General features: G+C 35.2%; 1 protein-coding gene and 1 pseudogene across 1 annotated transcript; both read right to left on the reverse strand.

Annotated features, from left to right (window-relative positions):
* Positions 1-99: 99 nt before the first annotated feature.
* Positions 100-18,184, reverse strand: nek8 (NIMA-related kinase 8). The gene is given in 16 exon segments (XM_048160248.1): positions 100-1,156; positions 1,310-1,468; positions 4,861-5,013; positions 5,096-5,259; positions 8,812-8,962; positions 9,145-9,262; positions 10,609-10,685; positions 13,160-13,256; positions 13,258-13,308; positions 13,395-13,582; positions 13,753-13,832; positions 15,203-15,411; positions 15,519-15,650; positions 15,741-15,973; positions 16,065-16,270; positions 18,058-18,184. Coding segments are annotated over 16 exon segments (2,094 nt in total). The 5' UTR covers positions 18,105-18,184; the 3' UTR covers positions 100-1,127.
* Positions 18,185-22,782: 4,598 nt separating this feature from the next.
* LOC125248270 lies at positions 22,783-24,662 on the reverse strand (annotated as a pseudogene).
* Positions 24,663-25,234: the final 572 nt, after the last annotated feature.

Raw genomic sequence — 25,234 nt, forward strand, 5'->3', positions numbered from 1 at the left:
AATATAACATATATGAAAAATATTAAATGTGCATAAATATACACGATGTTTTAGAATATAAATAACGATATAACAAGTAAAAAAAAGAATAAACGTTTTTTATTTATTAAAAAGCTTGCATTCAAAGGCAATTACTAGTAACAAAAGGTTGCAGAAAGTTATTTGTAAGGCAAACGACTCCCTCTATCGGTGAGAAGCACACATACATGCACGAGCAGACATTACGTCAACAGAACAACAACAACAATAACAAACATAAATCATGGAATTGGAGTAAGACAGTTTATTAGAGTTAGGCTATTTAATAGTTCGGTTTCATTTAAACATTAAACCCTCTGTTTTGCATGGAAAAGCGCGCGCCACATTAATGACCCGCTCTGAGCATCACGTATTGCACAAGAATTACATCATAGCATGATGGACGCACGAGCGCTGTGTTTTCTGCCATGTTGATGGTATTCATCTGAGAATAAAAAATGAGTATGCTTTTTAATATGCAATATACATTAATATGCATTCTAGCTAAAAAAAAACAATACTTAATAGTTAATAATTGACAATGATTATAATTAACAATAAGATATTATTATTATTAGCAATATAAATAATATATTATTTTAAATGTATATTTATTATTAAAGCTTTTATTTATTAAAGAATTTCTTTTTGAACTCCCACATTACAACTGTCATAATGTCCAGTCATATATTTATGATGCACTTTCAAAATTGAGTTTTAACTTCCAATTATGTGGAAACATAAGCAGCACTTTATTATCTTCACATAAATATTTTTCTTCCATTCAGTCTGGCCTCAGTGATGAATCAGGCATTATTTACAATACTGCATATTTATTATTATTTTTTAACCTATTTCAGTCTAATTTATGTACACAAAATATGTAATACTGCAAATAGAGAATTGGAACAATTCTGCTGTTATAAATTAATAAGTATTTACATTTGGTCAAAAAAAAAAAAAGCTTTACATAGCTGGAAATTATGTCACGTTATAAACGCAACTGCATGGCTTATAATTCTCAATGAACCGACACTATAGCATCCAATCCCTCAATCCTTATGGACAGAGCCTTTTTTGTGGAGTGTGTGGAGCAAGAGGCAGCGCTATCACTTTGGAACAGGCTCTTCGAAAAATGCTGAAGAAAAGACAGAAATGATGAGTAAGAATAGTGGCTAATGAGAGAATAATGACAACAACCTTTCTAATGCCAAATCAACAATAGATAATTTCAACAAATACAGTCTAGATTCTGTTAACATTTGTAAAAGTAATTTTAGCTGCACATTACGTTTCACAGCCAACAGTGTGTTTCCATGGCAACAAGCCACCGAGGTGACAGTGAAAGGGTGACTCTCATCAAGCTGCACTGTCTTTGGTATCCCAGAATCCTCTTCTTTCCTTCCGAGTCGACCACGTGCCCCTTTACCCCAGGTGTACACATCCCCCTCTGCCGAATGAAGGAGCAAGAACATTTAGTCACAATTCTGAACATCATTTGGCTGAATAACATCTTTGTCATTCTATTTCTCTGCATGTCAGATCCTGTGAGAATCATGAATGAACAAAGACAACACAAAACAATGAAGGTCTTCAGAGTCTTCTAAGCCTCTGGGACACAGTCGGGGTTACATGCTGACCTTTAGCCACATGTCACATTAATTAACCTACCTGCCCCCACTAGAGCACATCCTGTGACTGAAGAAATTAATGGCTTGATAGCAGCCTTGTCTGGGATGCATTACCATTATTTTGAGCTGATGTAGTTTGGTTGTTCAGGTCAAATTTTATCCCAATATCAAAAAAAACCAAAAAAAAACGACATTCTACTAACTATAAGTAACTTTGCAACTACATATCAGCTAACTCTCATTAGAGTATTAGTAGACTGTCTGCTTAAAGGGTTAGTTCACCCAAAAAATTAAAATAATGTTATTAATTACTCACCCTCATGTCGTTCCACACCCGTAAGACCTTCGTTCATCTTCGGAACACAAATTAAGATATTTTTGATTAAATCCGATGGCTCAGCGAGGCCTACATTGACAGCAATGGTACTTCCTCTCTCAAGATCCATAAAGGTGCTAAAAACATATTTAAATCAGTTCATGTGAGTACAGTGGTTCAATATTAATATTATAAAGCGACGAGAATATTTTTTGTGCATCAAAAAAAAAAAAAAAAAAGACTTTTTAACAATATCTAGTGATGGCCGATTTCAAAACACTGCTTTCAGAGCGTTATGAATCTTTTGTGTCGAATTAGTGATTCGGATCATGTATCAAACCACCAAACTGCTGAAATCATGTGACTTTGGTGCTCCGAATCACTGATTTGATTCGTAAAGCTCTGAAGCTTCAAGAAGCAGTGTTATGAAATCAGCCATCACTAGATATTGTTAAAAAGTCATTATTTTGTTTTTTTGGCGCACAAAAAATATTCTCATCGCTTTATAATATTAAGGTAGAACCACTGTCCTCACATGAACTGATTTAAATATGTTTTTAGTACCTTTGCTGTCTATGCAGGCCTCGCTGAGCCATCGGATTTAAACAAAAATATCTTAATTTGTGTTCTGAAGATGAACGAAGGTCTTAGGGGCGTAGAACGACATGAGGGTGAGTAATTAATGACAGAATTTTCATTTTGGGGTGAACTAACCCTTTAATATCTGCTAACACTATTATGATGCTCCCAAAAATTATGATGATTATGATGTAACCAAAACTTTATGTGACTTTGCAACTACATCAACTTAATCTACTAGCCCGAATCCTAACCTAACAGTTTACTACAGTCTACTAATACCGTAATGAGTGTTAGTTGACATGTAGTTGCAAAGTTACTTATAATTAATTAACTTTTTTGCTCACCAGCCACTGTGGCAACATTGGCGAGTGGTTTTACAAAGTTACTAGCCACTCAGAATTTTCACTGGCCACAATTTTGACATCAATACCATGGGGAAAAACTGCCATATAGATATTTTTTATATTATCTCATAATTTGGCAGCAGGTATATTAGGCTGCTGTCACTTTAAGACCTGACGGACAGATCCATTATATGGCTACACATGCGTTTTCTTTCTCAACTGGTTACGTTCACTTAAAACATAACTGATTGTGTTTACATGAATCCTCACCAAGACCGACATTTTGACATTATTTTGTGTGTATTTGACTGTTTAAGAGCAATAAGCAGCAAAAAAGAACTCAATTTAGTGCTGAGAGGCGGCTTTATGTGCGAACACTTTTGGTGTGAGCACAAAATCTGCGGGAACGAGTAAAATTATGCGCAATACGCGCAGTCCACGGTGAAATTCAAGGCCTGTAACACCAACAATATTCATCCAGAGCAAATGAAATGAGTGAGGGGAGGAGTGTTTGTGTCAACTTGCTGTCGGAGAGATGAGAGAGCGAGAAATCGCAGCTGGTATCTATTCTGCGGAAAATGAGCATTGGAAGCCTTTCAGATATTTCAGTATCGATATGTATCGGAGAAAAAAAAATGTTATTTTTGACAACACTACATTAGAATTAGTTTATTTCAGATGCCTTTTTAAAAAACTACAGTTGGGAAAAAAAAAAATAATAATAATAATAATATATATAAAATATATAAAATTCATCCCGCCAAAGTGGCTAGTAAGAGTGACTGCGTTACATGCCACTGCTGAAATCCACCCGCATTTGGCTGGTTGGCAGGTGTTAAAGGTGATAGAGAGGATTTTTTCGTCGACTGAGAATCCAAAGACTGTTAGTGAGTTTTTGAAATGAGCGCATGTGTAAGAACAACCCCCCTCCTTCACAGCTCACTTCAAAGGAACGCCTCCCAAAACTCGTGCACGAGTATTGGAACACGAGTGTTTACCACCGGCATTCGCTGTGTCGTGTTAGTGGATTCATTATGTCAGACTCACCGCAGGTAACTCATAATCTGTAGTTGTTATTCCTGTCTCCTGACAAAAACATTGCATGCAGCGCCTGTGGAGTGTGGAAAGTTACTGGAGCGCGCAGCCTCGCTCATCTCTCACAAGGAACGTCACGGCAGTGATTGACAAGCCAGAGGGCCAATCGTTTACGCGATGATCGCGTAAACGATTGGCTGATGTTTTTAAGGCCCTACCTCGTGCACAGATGATGTATATTAATATTATTACTTTCAGTGCACCTAATAAATAGTCTTTTATCAGTTAGTAAAGACAGTTTCAAGTAATATTGCAAAAATGTATAAAACAAAACATCCTCTTTAGCACCTTAATGTCAAGCCCTTATTAAAATGTCTAAAGTGTAAAACAAAATAAAATGTAACCAAAACTTGGTCTAATTTTCAGTGTAACTGTTTTTAAATATGCTATTAAAATGTCAACTCAAGTAAACTAAAACAAGAATATAATTCTCAATTTTCCCCCCATAATTATGAATTTTGACAGAGCTACTGCAATAGATCGTATTAAATAACCTACATGTACCTGGTTCATTACCATTTTTAAGGCTTTTGTTACATTTATACTGTTATAAATAAAAACCAAAGCCATATAAAGAGGCTATCACCCATGCTAGTTTGGATAAAACATCAGATTTACCATTAAACGTTAAAACCTGAATGGTTTAAAATAGCTTTTAAGGACTAGAGGATTAAAAAACACATAATACGCTAAAAATTACTGTATTACAATAAACACGTATGAATCATGCGTGAAAAATCAAGATAATCTTGTCTGGATGTATTACAGTAATGAGAATTGGGGTGATTAATTGCCATGTAAATATATATATATTTATTTTGGCCTGAAATGTGACCTGTTTTGTGACATTCACAAGTGCATATGTCTTGTTTACCTGCTCCAATAGCCAGAGTGAAAGCATCGCCACACGCAGCCATGGTGATTCCCTGCAGTCCTGAGACTTGATAGGGCACTCGACTGGTTCTGCGGGAACTGCAGCCAAGCTGCCCATGCTGGTTACTGCCGAAGGTGAAACACTGACCTTTCTCTATATTTAGGGCACATACTCATAGTCTGTGAGCTGGTCCTCAGACAAAATCAAAACTGTAATGTGAATGAAGTGCTCTGACCTGTGACTGCAACAGAGTGTGCTGTGCCGATGTCTATATAAACGATCTTCTCAACATTTAGAGGAGCAGACTGGACAGGCTGGAATGTGTGGATCTCCTCCACCTGACCGTGAGGTGAAGGCTCCTCTGCGCCTGAGACCTTATCCAAACCCAGCTTGTTAAATCTGCATTTAAGATGGTTAAATATTCATTCAAATATCACTTTAGAAGCCCTCTGTGAAAAGAAATGCACTTAATTGTACTGAATGTGCACATGTAGTGTAGTTCAGTATATTAAAAAAATGTACTTACAGATAGTATATTTATCAAATAAAAGGCCATTTAAGTGTACATGTCTTTTGCTGAACACAAAAGATGATATTTAGAAGAATGTGGATAACCAAACAGCTGATGGGCCCCAGTGACTTCCATAGTATTTTTTTTCCCCCTCAATACTATGGAAGTCAATGGGGCCCATCAGCTGTTTGGTTGCCCATATTTTTCAAAATATATTCTTTTGTGTTCAGCAGAAAAAAGAAATTCACACAGGTTTGGAACAACTTAAGGGTGAGTAAATGATGACAGAATTTTCATCTTTGGGTGAACTATCCCTTTAAGCCTGTAAACCAGGCATTTAATGTCAGTTTTTAAAGGTCATTTTTTATAACCTTTAAAGAACTACACTTATTTTTGATGTTTTCACTAACATACTGAAGCACATGTAAAGTACTTGTTTATAATTTTAATGTAGATTGTTATTTGACATTACATTTAAAGTTATATAATGCAAATGTATTACAAATACATGACTTACAGTACAAGTTTCAATATAAAAGACATTATTTTAGTTTTCCATAAATGCTTGTTAGTACATTTGGCTGTACATTATATTTTAAAGTCAATTAAAAGTAATTATGAAATGACATATAATGATGTACTTCAGCAGGTCAGCTAATTGTATTCAATACCAAATTTACATTATAATACATTTTTTTAAATTGCCATTAACATGCAATTAAGTGTCAGAAAACATTACATGCATCTGGCACTGAAGTATTTTCTATTAAAGTACAGTACAGTCCAAAAGTTTGGAACCACTAAGATTTTTAATGTTTTTAAAAGAAGTTTCGTCTGCTCACCAAGGCTACATTTATTTAATTAAAAATACAGTAAAAAACAGTAATATTGTGAAATATTATTACAATTTAAAATAACTGTTTTCTATTTGAATATATTTCACAAAGTAATTTATTCCTGTGATGCAAAGCTGAATTTTCAGCATCATTACTCCAGTCTTCAGTGTCACATGATCCTTCAGAAATCATTCTAATATGCTGATCTGCTGCTCAAGAAACATTTAATGTGTACAATTGTACAAAATATTTGTGTACAATATTTTTTTTCAGGATTATTTGATGAATAGAAAGTTCAAAAGAACAGTGTTTATCTGAAATCTAATCTTTTGTAACATTATAAATGTCTTTACTGTCACTTTTGATTGATTTAATGCATCCTTGCTGAATAAAAGTATTCATTTCTTTAATTTCTTTTCAAAAAAATAAAAATAAAAATTCTTACTGACCCCAAACTTTTGAACGGTATTGTATAATGCTACAGAAGCTTTGTATTTCAGATAAATGCTGTTCTTTTGAACTTTCTATTCATCAAGGAATCCTGAAAAAAAAAGTACACAACATCATAAATGTTTATTGAGCAGCAAATCAGCATATTAGAATGATTTCTGAAGGATCATGTGACACTGAAGACTGGAGTAACGATGCTGAAAATTCAGCTTTGCATCACTGGAATAAATTACTTTGTGAAATATATTTAAATAGTACACAGTTATTTTAAATTGTAATAATATTTCACAATATTACTGTTTTTACTGTATTTTTAATTAAATAAATGTAGCCTTGGTGAGCAGACGAAACTTCTTTTAAAAACATTAAAAATCTTAGTGCTTCCAAACTTTTGGACTGTACTGTATATTATATTCATATTAAGTTTTTCTTTTTGTAAGTATGCTATAGTGTACTTCTTTTTCTCACAGGGCTGCGGGTTTATTCTGAAAATCTGAAAAGTCTGTAAGGGTCATAAACGATATTTAGCACTCAGTATGATGGTGTGGCTGACAGGGTGTGACTGTTATTTAAAATATGGTCATTGTGTTGGTCATTTCCTGTGATGAAATGTCTTCATCATTCACAGTCTTTTCAAATGCTAAAGCAGGAATGAGGAGTGTTAACTCCCTAAACTGGTTTGGCAATCTGTGAAAAACTGCCTAACATAAGCAAAACAGCTAAGCAAGACATTCATGGAATTTTATGCATTTTGATATGCATTATCATTGCAATTAGACTCGTACCAGGTTTTTAAAAATCCACTTTGAGGCTCATTAACCAGCAACATGTCAAAATGTAGACACATTTGGGAATCTGTGACAGTCAACACCTCTACTAACCACATGCCGTTTGAAGCTTCGGCAAAGAGATGAGCGCACATGATGTCATCATTACTAATGGGAAATCTGGGTTTTCTGTGAACCCTCTTTTTCTGAGTTAATGACTATTAAAGAATTGTGTCAGTAGCAAATTTGAACTCAAAATAAGTAGGTTTTAATTAATGCTGATTATATAATTTAATATGCTCATACATTTACATTTAAATTTAGTCATTTAGCAGATGCTTTTATCCAAAGCGACTTACAAATGAGAACAGTAGAATCAATCAAATCAACATGAGAACAACAGTATATAAGTGCTGTGTGAAGTCACAGTTATGACAGTAAAGTGCTCGTAGCAAGGATTTTTTTTTCATACTTCATACTAAATGTCCACATTACCCATCATTCAATGTGGAAGGCTGAAAAAAATAAATAAAATAAAATAAATATTTACTGTGCATTTTGTTGTAATACTAGGACTAAAACATTACAGGAAGTAAAAAGGACAGAAAGAAATAATATATATGAAAAAAGAGAGAGATAGTATATATATATATATATATATATATATATATATATATATATATATATATACACCACTGTTCAAAAGTTTGGGGTCAGTAATATTTTTTAAAGCAATTAATAGTATTAATTAGCAAAGACAATACATTGATCAAAAATGACAGTAAAGACATTTATAATGTTACCATTATATTTCCATTTTTAAAAAATGCTGTTCTTTTGAACTTTCTATTCATCAATGTTCAATAATGATAAATGATTAAAAATTATAATGATAAAAAAATGTTTCAGTTTCCACAAAAATATTAAGCAGCACAACTGTATTCAACATTGATAATGATAATAAGAAATGTTTCTTGAGCAGCAAATCAGCATATTAGAATGATTTCTGAAGGATCATGTAACACTGAAGACTGGAGTAATGATGCTGAAAACTTTAAAATATATTAAAATAAAAACCATAAACCACCAAAGTTTTTATTTAAATTTACTTTATTTACGAATAAATAAATGCAGCATTGGTGAAAATAATAGACTTCTTACAAAAATGTAAAAAAAAAATGTTATTGACCCCAAACTTTTGAAGAGTAGAGTATTATATATAAATAAAATAAAATAAAATAAAATAAAATATAAACATCCAACCAAAATCACTTGAACACTCCAGTTTTCCCAATGTATTAAAGTAATATGATAATGTTATTAAAGTAATATGCTGTTTTTCATACTGTTTTGTTCGTAATAAACTGTGAGAAGTCATATTGAGTACCTGTTGTTCCCACAGGCCAGGATCTGGTGCTGTGTGCTCATGATCATGGAGCAGTCCACCCCACACAGCACACGCTGTGCTTCAAAATCAGCTGGCAAACTCACCTGCTGTGGACAGTTGTGGCAGTCTTGAGTGGCCAAACCAAGCCGGCCTGTCGGACAGAGAGATAAAAACAGAGTGAGTGTGATAGAGAGAGAGAGAACGAGAGGGAGACGAGAACGATGGAGCACAAAATGCCAGGCCTGCCTGGAGGCGCTGCTGCTGTCTGCAAGAGTACAAAGAGAAACCCAAAGAAACACAGTATTCAAGTGACAAGTGATGTTGCTCATTTACCGTTGTCTCCTCGCCCCCAGGAGAAAACCTCTCGCTCATTGGTCACTGCCAGAACGTGGGATGCTCCACAAGACACTTGAACCAACTCATAGCCCAGAAGAGCCTCTACTATCTTGGGCTGAATACAAAGACAGCAATATGAAGAACTATGAGTATTAACACTAGATTTTCACATTTTGTAAAGAAACATTGACAGTTGTGACTATGCAAACACGCACGTCCTGATTTTTCTGAATTAAACGCGTTCCTGGGTCAACATATTTTGTTGATCCTGGAACAACATTCCAATCCTAACTATATCCCTACCCCTAAACCTAACACTACCCATAAGTTATCCTTAAAATCAGAGGGAAGTGATAGGTGAATAACACTGATGTAGAAACACCTAACCCTGGTTTTAAGCCTAACCTTGACATAAACTGTAAACTTGTTCCTCAAATTTGATTGGTTGATCATAATATTGTTCCAGGATCAACGAAGATGTTGATCCAGGAACATGTTGCACTTGGTGATGCATGCAGACATGCCATCATGTTGCTGTAGGGTACTGTGGGTGGTTTCCAAGGTGTTGCTATGTAGTTCCTAAGTTGTTTTTTAAGCACATTGCTATGCAGTTGCTAGGGTGTTCTTGTTGGTTGCTAGGGTATTGCTAGGTGGTTGCTTACTGGCCCAAGTCTCTATCACAAGCCGAGGCAGGATTTTTTCTGATGGCAGTTTTGGACCAGTAGTTCTGCTTGCTCTGCCATTGTTTTCACATAAATGTATTTTATTTTTACATTTATTATTTTAAATCTCTATTTTATTATAATTATAACAGTCATTGTTATTTATTTTAATTTAATACTAATATGTCATTTGTTTATGTATAATCGACAATTTCATCAAAAGTTAAGCTTTCTTCACAAAAAAAAAAAAAAAAATTTTAAATAATAGCTGTAAATTATACCATTATTATAAATGTAAAGGAAACTGTTCATTTTTTAAGTATTATATACTATTATAGTATTTATTAATATTTAATTTTATTTTTCAGTTTTCATTTTAATTTTAGGTTTTAGTAATTTGTAATAAATTATGCGCTTTTTGTTATTTTTTTTTTTTTTTTAATATTTCTAAATATTAAATTTACAGTTTTAGTAATTTTTAGTGCTTGAACTTATTTTATTTCATTAGTTTCCAAGGCAATGTGTTTTAATTTTATTTTTCTAAGTTTTTCAACATTCATATTTAATTGTATTTCAGCTTTATTTTAATTAACAAAAAAAATTTTTTTTATATATAGATTTAGTTTGTTAACAATAAGAACAATATCACACTGATCCCAGGCCAGCGGGCCATCTTTCTTTTTGAGAACTGAGGTCACTTAAGCTTAGTTTAAATATATATATATATATATATATATATATATATATATATATATATATATGTATGTATATATACCATTGTCAGATCATCTAAATCTACCTGTGTCACATCGTTGAAGTTCCCATGTCCAAGACAACCATTGCTTCCACTTCCAAACGTCATGATTATACCTCTGTCTGCAAAATCGAAAGCAAATTGAGCAGATTATAGTTGCTCTTGCAGATAAACAAAGAATTAAACAACAATTGTTTCTCTGTCAGCGCAAACCTCTGCACAAGAAGAGCAACTGAGCTGGAAGTCAGGCCCTTTGATCCTCTAAATCTGCTGGTGACTAATGATTTCCTTGCTGAGACGAATGCTTACAGCATATCATTTACTCTAGAGCAGACAAATGTACACCGCTGTGCTACAATGCCAGGGGACAAGAGATTAGCTTTTGCTGTGTGTACAAATGGCTCTTAATGAGCTCTGTAGGAAGGATAATAAATAGGGGTGATTACATCCTCCTTTCATCCTTTTTTCATTTTATCATAAACATTTAAATCACTTTGTGCTTAATTTTGTAGAAAAAAGACTTAAGTCATGTCCACTTTGCAGCTTCAAGTTGAGAACTGCCCACTTAGGCAGTTTGATGGACATGTAAAGTGACTAAACGTTGTTTGTTTTAGATGTATGTGTCATTAGGGGCAGAAGATTCTGAAATCGATCATGCCACAACACAGAGCTGCACGATTAATCGTTAAAAGATCACGATCTCGATTCAAACACCCACACAATCTTATTCTTAAATCACAGTGATTCAGCTGTATATTAAACCTTAATATCACACTAGAGCACAAAAAACTCTGTTGGCACTGCTGCTGACCCAGAGTCTTTTCAACCAAACGGTATCATTATTTCTGTGTTGCAAATGTTCAAATTATAACAGAAGTACTGAGAAATAAGTTTATAGTTCAGATATAAATACTGATGTCTACGGAAGCGATCAAAATAGAGCAGATCCCCTTTTGAAAGTAACTTATCGCTTCAAATAAAGATTGTATCAATTACATCGTTACACCAGTAGGTGGCAACAAGCGACTTAAAAATGTACACTATATTGCCAAAAGTTTTGGGACGCCTGCCTTTATGTGCACATGAACTTTAATGACATCCCATTCTTAATCTGTAGGGTTTAATATGGAGTTGGCCCACCATTTGTAGCTATACCAGCTTCAACTCTTCTGGAACCGTTCTTCTAGAAGTGCATTTGTGAGGTCAGGCACTGATGTTGGACAAGAAGGCCTGGCTCGCAGTCTCCGCTCTAATTCATCCCAAAGGTGTTCTATAGGTTTGAGGTCAGGACTCTGTGCAGGACAGTCAAGTTCCTCCACACCAAACTCGCTCATCCATGTCTTTATGGACCTTGCTTTGTGCACTGGTGCGCAGTCATGTTGGAACAGGAAGGGGCCATCCCCAAACTGTTCCCACAAAGTTGGGAGCATGAAATTGTCCAAAATGTCTTGGTATGCTGAAGCATTAAGAGTTCCTTTCACTGGAACTAAGGGGCCAAGCCCAACCCCTGAAAAACAACCCCACACCATAATCCCCCCTCCACCAAACTTTACACTTGGCACAATGCAGTCAGGCAAGTACTGTTCTCCTGGCAACCTCCAAACCGAGACTCATCCATTGGACTGCCAGACAGAGAAACGTGATTCGTCACTCCAGAGAACACGTCTCCACTGCTCTAGAGTCCAGTGGCGGCGTGCTTTACACCACTGCATCCGACGCTTTGCATTGCACTTGGTGATGTAAGGCTTGGATGAGCTGCTTGGCCATGGAAACCCATTCCATGAAGCTCTCTACGCACTGCTCTTGAGCTAATCTGAAAGCCACACAAAGTTTGGAGCTCTGTAGCTATTGACTGCAGAAAGTTGGCGACCTCTGCGCACTGTGAGCTTCAGCATGCGCTGACCCCGCTCTGTGATTTTACGTGGCCTACCACTTTGTGGCTGAGTTGCTGTTGTTCCCAACTGCTTCCACTTTGTTATGATACCACTAACAGTTGAATATTGAATATTTAGTAGTGAAGAAATTTCACAAATGGACTTATTGCACAGGTGGCAACCTATCACAGTACCACGCTTGAATTCACTGAGCTCCTGAGAGTGACCCATTCTTTCACAAATATTTGTAGAAGCAGTCTGCATGCCTAGGTGCTCAATTTTATACACCTGTGGCCATGGAAGTGATTGGAACTCCTGAATTCAGTGATTTGGAGGGGTGTCCCAATACTTTTGGCAATATAGTGAATGTCATTGAATCATTCGTTCAAAAGATTTGTTCAAAAACGCTGATTCATACAGTAATGAAACAAGTGAACTATTTATGAGTGAGTCATTAAACTATTCTTTTAAACAGATTTTTTAAAAACAATTCATTCAAATTAATTAAACATTTTAAATAAACTGCAGCAATTAACATTTTACAAGAACCTCTAGTAAATGACATGTCATTTTGTTTAGTTGTCTCTTGTCTGTTCAGAATCATGATCTCTATTTAAAAAAAAAAAAAAAAACATGATTCTCAATTTATCCAGAATCACACAGCTCTAGCACAACAATAGACTGAGACCTGCTTGGAAAATTCTGGATTTTAAGAAGCATACCTGTTAGGCAGGTTGTGAAGAGATCACCACATGAGACAGATTTGATCGTGACACCTGACTGTCCCTCCAGGAAGCGGGAGATAAACTGGGGCTGCAATCTGCTCAACAGCGCCGGGCAGAGTGGGCTCACCGGATCCAACCGAGGGGGCCTGGCGTAGAGTAAAGCCAAAATAAAAATTGAAAACTGAAAATATGATTTATACTCAATTAAGATGAAGAAAAATTATCATCTCACCTCCCATGTGATGAGCCTCCCAGATTTGGTGACACCCATCTTCTGTGTGCGGCCCAGGGACACTTGTATAACCTCTGTGTTTAACATGGGCAGACGCAGAGGAGTGGAAATGCCACTGCCCCAGGTGTACACTGAAGATAAAGGCAATGGGTGCATCATCTTTGTTGAAGTTAGCCCTGACAGTCCTCCTAGGAGATGAAATGGAGCACCAGAAAATCCTCATGCAGACAGTCAAACCAACAGAACTAAGTGAAAGCTTACTATGAACTCAAAACCTGATGTTTAAACAGCTAAACCCCAGCTAATCTAAAACATAACATTAGTAAATAAGAGAATATTTAAGGAAATAACATCCCACCTCTGGTTCTGGTACTTGCTAAGCGTCCACCAGGTCTTCCATGAGGCCCTGTCTGTACAGTAGAAAGTGGCTTTTCTATTCTAAAAAGAGAATAATTTAATTAAAAAAGAAAGCGCAGCAAGCCTATAAAATTATATAGAACAAGTAATCCATTTAGTAGCCAAACAAAGTGCATTAGTGCTCTTACAATACTTAAAGGTGCCCTAGAATCAAAAATTGAATTTACCTCGGCATAGTTCGAATAACAAGAGTTGAGTACATGGAAATGACATACGTTGAGTTTCAAACACTATTGTTTCCTCTTTCTTATATAAATCTCATTTGTTTAAAAGACCTCCGAAAACAGGCGAATCTCAACATAACACCGACGGTTACGTAACAGTCGGGATCATTAATATGTACGCCCCCAATATTTGAATATATGCCAGCCCATGATCGAGGCGTTACACAAGGGCAGCCAGTAACGTCTGGATCTGTGCACAGCTGAATCATCAGACTAGGTAAGCAAGCAAGGAAAACAGCGAAAAATGGCAGATGGAGCAATAATAACTGACATGATCCATGATTACATGATATTTTTAGTGATATTTGTAAATTGTCTTTCTAAATGTTTCGTTAGCATGTTGCTAATGTACTGTCAAATGTGGTTAAAGTTACCATCGTTTATTACTGTATTCATGGAGACAAGAGAGCCGTCGTTATTTTCATTTTTAAACACTTGCAGTCTGTATAATTCATAAACACAACTTCATTCTTTGTAAATCTCTCCAACAGTGTAGCATTAGCCGTTAGCCACAGAGCATATAGCCTCAAACTCATTCAGAATAAAATGTAAACATCCAAATAAATACTTTACTCACAGGAATCGATGCATGCATGCAGCACGAATGACGAACATCTTGTAAAGATCCATTTGAGGGTTATATTAGCTGTGTGAACTTTGTTTATGCACTGTATAACTGCACTTATAGTCGAGAGCTCGGGAGGGCAGGGAGCAGCCTGCACCGCGCAGCCTGAATCGGTGCATAGTTAATGATATCCCAAAATAGGCAGTTAATTAAAAAAATCTATGGGGTATTTTGAGCTGAAACTTCACAGACACATTCAGGGGACACCTTAGACTTATATTACATCTTTTTTCTACGGCACCTTTAACACGTACATGTAAATGTGGTAGAAATAAAATAAAATAACATAAGTGGACAAACAAAATGCGTTTACAGTACCTAACACGATTCTAAAATAGTACAATTAAAATTCTGTACAAAAATAAACAAATAAAATAAAATAAACAAATAAATAAAACTTGGACAAACAAAATGCGTGGTACTATTAAATATTAATAGTACTATTTAAATCTGGTACAAAAAAACAAACAAAAAATAAACAAATAAAATAAAACAAAGTGAAATAAAGTAAAAAAAATAATAAAATAAATAAATAAATCTACCTGCGCATTTTGACATTGCCTATGTCAGTGTAAAGATTGAGCAATGGCCTAATGCAGATGGGATGAGCCATTATCTCATTGAGTTGGGGCCTTTTAGATGGGTCCAGATTCAGCATGTTGAGAATTAGTTGTCTCAGCTCTGGGCTGTAACGATCTGAAATGGGGGCAAATGTGCCACTCATGATCTTCAGCACCAAGGCTGGCAGGTTCTGGAAACAGAGAAATTGCTTAGCTTGTCATTCAACATTACTGTAATTTGTGATGTTTGGATTCTTCAAAATTAAGACAACCAGAAAATAAAAAAAATATATCTTACTGCTGCCTCAAAAGCTCTCTTGAGACTAGCAAGCTCATAAAGCACACAGCCGAGGGCCCAAATGTCACTCTTCTGATTGTATGGCTTTCCTTCACAAAGTTCTGGAGAGATATAACACGGTGTCCCCACAACCTGTCATGAGAAGGAGAATCTGAACTGTAACCAAACCACATGCTGTCAAACTCACATCATTGCTGAGGTACATACAGTATTGGTACTCACAGTATAAGCTTTGCTCTTGCTGACAAGAATTTTCGAGATTCCAAAATCTCCTATTTTTACTATCATCTGATGCTTGTCTAGGAGTATGTTCTGGGTTTTGAGGTCCCGGTGTAGGATGAGTTTATTGTGCACATGATAAAGAGCCAGTAAGATCTGAACAAAGAAATGTAATATGGTGTCCTCATCTAACAAGGAGTTGCAGCGTTTCTGTATGTAATCAGCCAGGGTTCCACCTGTGACGATCATAAAGAGACAAGTGATTACAGATTCAAAATGCTTATTATATTTTGCATAAAGAAAAAAGTGAGTGAAGAAAGTACATGCCTGGAGCGTATTCCATTGCGATCATTAACGCCTTATCCTCAAGGAAGTTTTCATAATACTCAATTATGTTGGGGTGGTTGAGTAACTTGAGGACTTGGCATTCATTCTGGGCCGCGAGACGTTCGTCACGGGTCATCTGCTCAACTGGGATTTCCTTCAAGATCACCAGCGCGCCATCAGTGCGTCTGCGACAAAGGTGCACTATCCTGTATCAGATAAAAAGTCAGGATACAGGTCAATGTATGGATTTGTTACATTCACAGAAGTTTAACAGCTGAATTTAAAGTTTAACAATTTCAGGTTTCAGGATACATATGGTACTGATGAATGTACTGACAAACAATTATAATAAGTTACAATATACTTTAATGTCATTTCTGTTTAAACTTGTATGCTGTGTATTTAAGTATATTTGTAATTACACTTTTGTAATGATGAATTTAGAATTTCAGGGTTACACTTTATGTTAAGGTGACCTTGTACAATGTAATTACACAAATAAGTACTGAGTAATGTTAATTACCTACATGTACTTACTATATTAGGGTTAAGGTTAGGGTTTGGTTTAGGTTTAGTTGCTTGTAATTATGCATTATTTTCTGTTATTAACTACGTCACCTTAAAATTAAGTGTTAAAGAATTTAGTTTAGTTAACTTTATATATAATATATTATCAAATAACACACTAGCTTACAGTGCAATCAAGTTTGTGCTTTTAGAACACATCAAAATAAGTGTACTTCTATAAAGCATGGCAAAAGTTATGATTAAAACAATTATTTAAAATGTACTTTACAGTAAACCGTTAATTTGACATTATTACAAAGTGCACTTTTTAAGTGTGTTTAGTACAGTTATGAAAGTGTACTCTCTTTAAGTAGACTTAGTAGGGATAGTTCACCCAAAAATGAAAGTTCCATCATCATTTATTCACCCTCAAGTTGTTCCAAATCTGTATAAATGTCTTTGTTCTGTTGAACACAAAGGAAGATATTTTGAAGAAAGTTTGCAACCAGACCACTTTGGGGAACCATTGACTTCCATAGTAGGAAAAAAACTACTATGGAAGTCAATGGTGCCCCAAAACTGTTCAGTTTAACACATTCTTCAACATATCTTCCTTTGTGTTCAACAGAACAAAGACATTTATACAGATTTGGAACAACTTGAGGGTGAGTAAATGATGATAGAATTTTAATTTTTGGGTGAACTATCCCTTTAAGATGCCTTTTATTTCATTTATATTATAGGCATATTACCTGCAAGTCAAGTTTTTTAAAAATATACTGTTAATATTTGAAGTACACTACAAGTTTGAATTCAATACAATTAAGTGCACTTCTTTTTCACAGGGGTTTGGTTTAATAAATCAGTTTCAAAAGCTAATACAAACTTTACTTTTTACTTTACCTGCTTTGCTTAAATACAATGTTAAACATTTTACTTCTCCAATATGTTTTTTTTATGACAGATACTTTGATTTTTGAGTACAATTTTCACACAGAACAGTATTCCATACTTTAACTTAGCCTATACGTGGGAAAGCGTAATTTCTCAGTAAATTTTAACATGTTTGCTGCTTAACATTCCAAATTACGATAGTAATTCCAATAGGAAAGCTGTAAACATTCCTCTTTTTGATAGGGAAATTTAAAACGAGTAGGACGAGCTTCTTTTCCATTTGAAAGGGAAAGTGTCGAAATCTTTCTCAAACTCTTAATGCAACTATAACTCGTTGAATTGGGTGATAATGGCTCTGTAACTGTACTGATGGAATGCGGAAACGCGAGAAAATGATGCGCTGTATATTCCGCTAGCTCGCGCACTGAGAGGTGCAGATTTAAAGTTCTTCACCGGAGTTTCTAAAGTAACTGTTCTAACAAGTTTAGAGGGTAAAATTATATTTTTGTAAAGCAACTAGTTCAAACAGGCGTGTACACATCACTAAAACAAATTTGCGAACTTATAACAACGTGTTTGTTGTTTTATTTACCCGAATGCTCCTCTGCCGACCACTTTAATCTTCTCGTACTTCTCCATGTTTTCTGGATTCTAAACGCGCCCCGTCACCATAGGCAACACTTCCTGTACCCCTACAGAGTTCTAGAGGGGACAAAATACAGCAAATGTGCAGGGGGAACTGACTCTGACATCATTTTTTGTCATTTTGGGTTATGTTAATCAAAGATGTAAATACTAATTTACTACTGAGGAGATAAAATCTTTAATGAACCAGCTACTGAAAACCCCATATCAAAGTTGGCTTGACTACAGCTGACAAGACACTAACAGAGAATGTGAAGTTATTTGTGAAGTTTGTGTTCGGTTATTACCCAGCTAAAAAAAAAAGTCTAAGAAAGTTTTGCTAGTAGGCAGTTATAAGAATGTTACTTTTTATTGTTCTACTTTTTGTTGTTCATAAATAACGTTGTACTAATGTTTTGTATATAATGTTTATAACATTATTACATTAACATTTATTAATTTAGCAAATGCTTTTATCCAAAGCGACTTAGAATTGAGGAATACAACAAGTGATGCATCTTAAAGGGATAGTTCACCCAAAAATGAAAATTCTGTCATCATTTACTCTCAAGTTGTTCCAAACCTGTATGAGTTTCTTTCTTCTGCTGAACACAAAAGAAGATATTTTGAAGAATATGGGTATGTTAACCAAACAATGGGCCACCCCAAAAAATATATTAGAAGTCAAAAATCTTTTTTTTAAAGAGAAAGAGATGAGTTCTCAGCTGCTTCTTGAAAATTGTAAGGGATTCAGCTGTCCAGATAGGGAAGATCATTCTACCAGAAAGGCATGCTTAACGAAAACGTTCTTGAGAGTGATTTTGTGCCTCTCTGTGATGGTAACACGAGGCACCGCTGGTCTATTAAAGACTAGATAACATTTAACAAACATTATGTTAACATTACTGGAAGAACTTTGAGAGAAACTTGCCAGAACATTAGTGAAGTTCATAGAGCGTTCCCTGTTAGCTGGGCAGCAATTAGGGGTTGATGCTGAAGAAACCATTGATAAATAAACATAGATTCCTCATTAATATCTGTTTCATGGGCTGCTATACGTAAGCCATCCGCCATAATGGAACGGACAAAATATGGTCCATGAACACTTGAGAGCAAATAAGTACTGCACTTGACTACACAAATAAGATGCACTTGACTGTACTTCTGCTACTGTTTAGTTTGAATATCTGTATCTGAAATTGACTTATTTTGATAAAGGCATCAGCTAACACAACATTGAAAAGTTACCATAGTATAAAAGTGTTTAATATTGAATTAATATGAAAACACAAACCAACACATTCTCACCTGTGAAAGGTTATCCCATTTCTTCAGGAATTTAAATCTCAGTGGTTTCACAACCAGAAGCTGTGCAATGTTGTGGTATCATTATTGATTCTTCAGCTAGAAGCTGTCCACACCGGACAAGACAAAGCGATTATTGCAAATTCATTTTTTTTTTTTTTTTGTATCAGATGTAGCGCAAATGCTTGGAGTATGTCAGAAATAGAACGGGGCATCAGTGTACTATCTGGAATTTGTAATCATTGGGACACGTCCATCAGTAACTTCTTCCCTCAGCATCTACACAATGCCTATTCAGACCAGATCTTTAAGACCAGGGTTGAATCACACATTCTTTTCAACACCTCATAATACAGGTAAAACCAATAACCGTGACCAGTGGACTAAAATTTAGACTGCCTTTACACCACCTCGCTATTATGGTGTCACTTGATTCTCAATAAGAAGATTGTTAACTGGTGATTTTATGGCCTACAGCAGAGATCACGTGTCCACAAACTATTTTCTAGGCTTATCTTTATGACCTTTTTGACTATAGGAAGTGATTTAGACCTTAGTTAGATGGCTTTAAATCAAAGGAGAACAGACAGGGCCATTGTTTGCAAAATAAATGTTTCTTCACAATATCAGACATGATATTGTTCTTTTGCAGAATGTTTTCATTAATTTTGTAATATTTGTTTGACATTTTTTATGGAGGAGATTTTAAAGTGATAGTTCTGCTTTATTTTTTATTTGTTAAGGGAAAAATTCAGCCAAAAATTGTGGTTACTAAATATCTTTGTAAGCCTGTATGACTTTCTTTCTTCCATGCAACAACTACAACTCAAAAAAAAAGGAGATATCTATAGATATTTATGTCTAAGCTGCTTTTTATGTGCCATCAAAAATTGCCATCATCTTTTCATTTCAAAGGATATTTTTAAATTATCCAAAAGGTAATGTAAAAGTATTATAATAGGTATAGATATGGATATGAATATGTTAAAAAAGAATCAGTGGCACCTGTGAGAATGAGTTTCCACAGTGTCCATTTGCGTCATATTGTTCTCATTAATAGAAACAGTTCCGGTGAGTATATGAACACTGAACATTCCTGATCACTGACTGTCACATTCTGAGATGTGAAGTATTTCAAACTTGGATTACAGTGTGCTTTATGGGATGAACCAAATATGCAACCATGCTGGTTCTGGAAAAGTAAAAGCATAGTCTCAAAACAGTGAGGTCAGCAGTAAAATAGGTTTCAGCCTAAGGTTCTTTTGTTTATAAAGTTCATAATTTTGCTGTATTATATGACTCAAATCTCCTAAAAATATCCATGTCATACAAATAACCTTAGGTTGAGCACAACTGGCCTAGAAAGGGAGGGCTAGAAAATACACTGACTGATGTGAAGCAACCTTGGAGGTTTATGCTGTCCAGTCATGTAAATTACTGGTTAGTTTCTCAGAGAATTTCTGCAATATCAGCCCTGAGCAATATCTCAGTTCTCACGCTTTAGTGAGAATCAAACAGATTTACAAAATTCAAGTCATGTAAGTTTGCTAAAATAGTAAGTTAATGCTAATCTGAATCAATTCTACACTGAATTAACATCATCATTCCGAATGCAATGTAATATCTTTAATAAACATTTCAACTAGAGAGTATACATTTACACATATACATTATTAATCTGAATAAATTATCATGTAGTGTGCATTTTCTTCTTGCTGTGTCAGATTTATCCATAAACAATCCAGTGGTAATACCTAAACATAGCAAAGAGACAGAGTGATTTAACAGAAACAGAAGGTTTGAAAGGTGAAAAGTTCACAAAATGACCTTTTCAAATTCGCTGAGGCCTGACACTTGGAAGTGTATTTTTATATGCTGTACATCTTGACATTTAAATATACAATTATTATTTAAATATCTCAGCTTCAGTCCTCCACAGTCAGAATAACAGTGTGAGAACAGACGACTGACGAGAACAGATTTCCTCAAGTTTACTTTAAGTTCTGAAACACTGATTACACAACATTATGCTTTATTTGGTTCAAACGAACCTTGAGATTTGTTAAAAGACTAGGCTTTGGTACACCTACGCATACAGACTGCTCTATAACATTGACAAAGATTGAAGAATTACACGGAAATCTGTTCATTTCATTGTGCAGACATCAGTACAATAAAGAGAGAGAAAATAATATCTGATGTTCTTTCACCAGAAGAAGCCTTACCATGACAGGTCATCTTAAGATGTTTTTTTGTCTGTGTGTGTGCTGCCCTCTTGTGGCTGATGGTAAAACTTTTTTTCTCTCTTACAAGTGGAATCAATTAATTTCAGCATATTAACTCTACATAACATTACAGAATGATTTTGTAAAATTTAAACAAATGTTTATGCTAAACTTTTAGAATGTGTAAAAAGTTGTTGCTTTTTGCATTTCACTTAAACTCATTGGACTGTTTCCTGCACATAATTGCATTTTGAATTTATTTAAAGGTGCTAAAGAGGATCTTTTCGTCGACTGAGAAACCAAAGACTGTTAGTGAGTTTTTGAAATGAACGCATGCGTAAGAACAACCCCCCTCCTTCACAGCTCATTTCGAGGGAACGCCTCCCAAAACTCGTGCTGGTGTTTGTTTACCACCGGCATTCGCTGTGTCGTGTTAGTGGATTCATTATGTCGGACTCCCTGCAGGTAACTCATAATCTGCAGTTGTTACTCCTGTCTCCTGACAAAAACATTGCATGCGGCGCCTGTGGAGTGTGGAAAGTTACTGGAGCGCGCAGCCGTGCATGTCTCTCACAAGGAACGTCATGGCAGTGATTGACAAGCCAGAGGGCCAATCGTTTACGCGATGATCGCGATAAAAAAAAAAATATATTTTTTTGCAATTGAGACTTAGAAAAAGTGTCCCAATCAACCTGAATTCACCCTATATATGTCTTTCTATGATTTTCTTTAAAAGCTGCAACAAAAACCATTAGGATCCACTTATAGATATATGCCTACTATAATAAATTTAGAGACCAACCAACCAAAAAAATAAAATAATAATAATAATTTACATGGAACTTGTTCTCATTTTTTTATTTTCTGGAACATTGTATGTCATTATGTGACGATGGTACTTACCAGTTTTGTCAGCCATTTCCCTCAGTGCTTTATCTGCTTTATCACCCAAAGCTATTGTGTGTATAATGGCGCCACTTTTAATTGCAGCTGGAACACAACTATTAATATCGTCCGATGCTTCACCATCTGTCAGTAAAAAGATTTCATCCCCTATCACATCCCCATTGTCCTTTTTGAGTACCTTTATGTTTTGAAGACAAATACAGAACATTGGTATAAAACAAACTGTAGGCTATATACTTAACAGATCATAAACATGATCAATATGGCACCTGTAAGCCTAGATTGAGGCCTTTACAAATGTATGTCCCTCCATCTGCTACTTTTGGCAACAATTTGATGAGTTTCTCTCGTGTGGATTCACTGTCAATAGTAGTCAAGGGGCTCAGAGTAGAAGCATCAGAACTAAAGGTTACAGTTCCAACACTTGCTTGATCCTCAATGATGTTCTGCATGAAATGTGTGGCAGCCTGCTGTAGTCGAAGCATTCTGGGGCCCTAGAAAATGGGTGCAATAAAAAAATGCATGTGATATCAGGTTTATACTCATTCAGAATGATTAAGATCATATCAGAGCATTGAAGGTTATAATAATGGGATGCATCTTTGTTTTCAAGTAAAGTTAATGTTATGGCATACTTGCATGCTTCCTGAGACATCAAAGATGAGACAAACAACCCGATGCATTCGCTGCACAACTTTGAAAGTTGGCACTGGTGGAGAGGACAGCAGTGGTTTCAGAGAACGAAGTGCGTCTTTATCAACAGAATCCTCAAATATCACAGTCCGTGTTGCTTTGCCACATTTTTTGTTTTGCAAGTTTGGGGCTTCATAATTGTGCTCATTTTCACAACAAAATGTGCTCACCTGAAACCAAATATTTCAAATAATTTCTTCATTCTGTATGTTGCATGAAATGCACTGCAAATGGTCAAAGATAAAATTTGCATGTGTGGGAACATGTAAAGTCTGTACTTACAGAATCCAGGCTTGGTAAGAACATTATAGAGTTGTCTGTGTTTTGATATTTGTTAGGAAAAAACTTTCAATGTTTTTGCTACACCTAAAGATAAGCAGGAAATCAATGGTTGAGATAATTTACAAGGACATTTTAAAAATATTCTTTTTTATTAAGTTTTATGACCTTGTAGCTTCAATACGGCCATTAGAGTAGTAGAATGGTTTTGTTTCACTGTATTCATCATACACGCCCCATCTCAGATGAGCCCATTCATGGACTAAGACATTTCCTGCAAACAAACAAACAAATATTCTTGTTAATAATACAAACATATTAGTGCATTAACCTGCACAAATGTTGAAGGATAACAAATGACATTCACCTCTTGACCCATAAGTCTTAATGAGAGTGTCGTCTCGGAGGAAGTTTGGGGTGAAATGAATGTACTGACCCTCATCTCCACATTCACCATATAGAAGAGTGTAGGGTTCATCACCATATGCTGGATTGGCATGATCAATTCTTATGTTTGCCTGCATTTCACACTGAAATTGTCAGCAGTATGTTAATGAAATGAGTAAACATTGCTATTTGACACGTAAGATAAAATGGCATAATTCTCTGTACCTTTTCATAGGACTCTGCTCTTGCTTTGGTAAAATCCTTACTATTCCAGTGGGGTGGAACGAGTATTGTTCCTTCTTTGAAATAAACCTTTTTATCCAATGCTTGATGAAGATGAATCGACCCTTTAGTGACCATGTCCTGTCAGAATGAAAAAATGAGAAAAACTCAAAATACAGTATTTATAAAAAAGTAATTATACTTTAATTTGTTCATTCAGAAATACTGTTAATGAAACTTGATTAGGGTGAATTGTGGATGATTGGGACAATTTTTGCAATTGCGAGAAAAAGTGTCCCAATCAGCCTGAATTCACCCTATATGTTTCTTTCTATGATTGTCTTCAAAAGCTGCAACAAAATATTATCTTTCACAAAAGCCACTAAAACCATTAATTCATATTTTGTTAAATAGACAAAAAAAAATATATTCACCTTGATTTTATCAATGAGCGTGTTATCCTGTGGTACTCTTGAACTGATTGCAATGGTAACGTTAACATAACCATTTCCATCTAGTTTGATTCCATTGGATGAGGACAGCAACATCCATAATAAGACAGACACTGTTCTTGAGTCCATAGCTGCAGAGTTTAGATGAACAGCAACTCAAGAACAGAGGTGGGAAGTCCAGGGGTCAGAGAGTAAAAGTCCTGCCATATTTTTATTCCACCCACTGAAGCATTAATGAGATAAATAAGTGTTTAATTGAGTGATGATTGACCATTATTGAAGACACCTGATGATAACAAGCAGAATCACCAAAGGAGAAAATCACTATTTTTAAGTTACCATCATCGAGGTCAGGGTTTGCTTTAGTTGAGCTCTTGACCCTTCACCTTTTAATATTAATTTTTTTTGGACAGTTTTAACTGCATTAAAACCAACCAGACAAGCAAAGATAAAAGATGATCTGATGATGCAGTTTAAGTTTTCATATAATCATTATGTCATCTTTTGATTAAGTAATTACTTTTGATAGTTTAGAGCCCAATCTTAGTTAGATTTACGTTATTGATTACAGCAGCACTGTGATTCTACAGCAGAAGATCAACTTTATCAATACAACAGTATTTTTTTTTTTTAAATTCTGATTTAAAAAAAAAAAAGTTTCATTTAAACACACAGA

Source organism: Megalobrama amblycephala, linkage group LG16 (genome assembly GCF_018812025.1).
Source record: "Megalobrama amblycephala isolate DHTTF-2021 linkage group LG16, ASM1881202v1, whole genome shotgun sequence".
NCBI lineage: Eukaryota > Metazoa > Chordata > Actinopteri > Cypriniformes > Xenocyprididae > Megalobrama > Megalobrama amblycephala.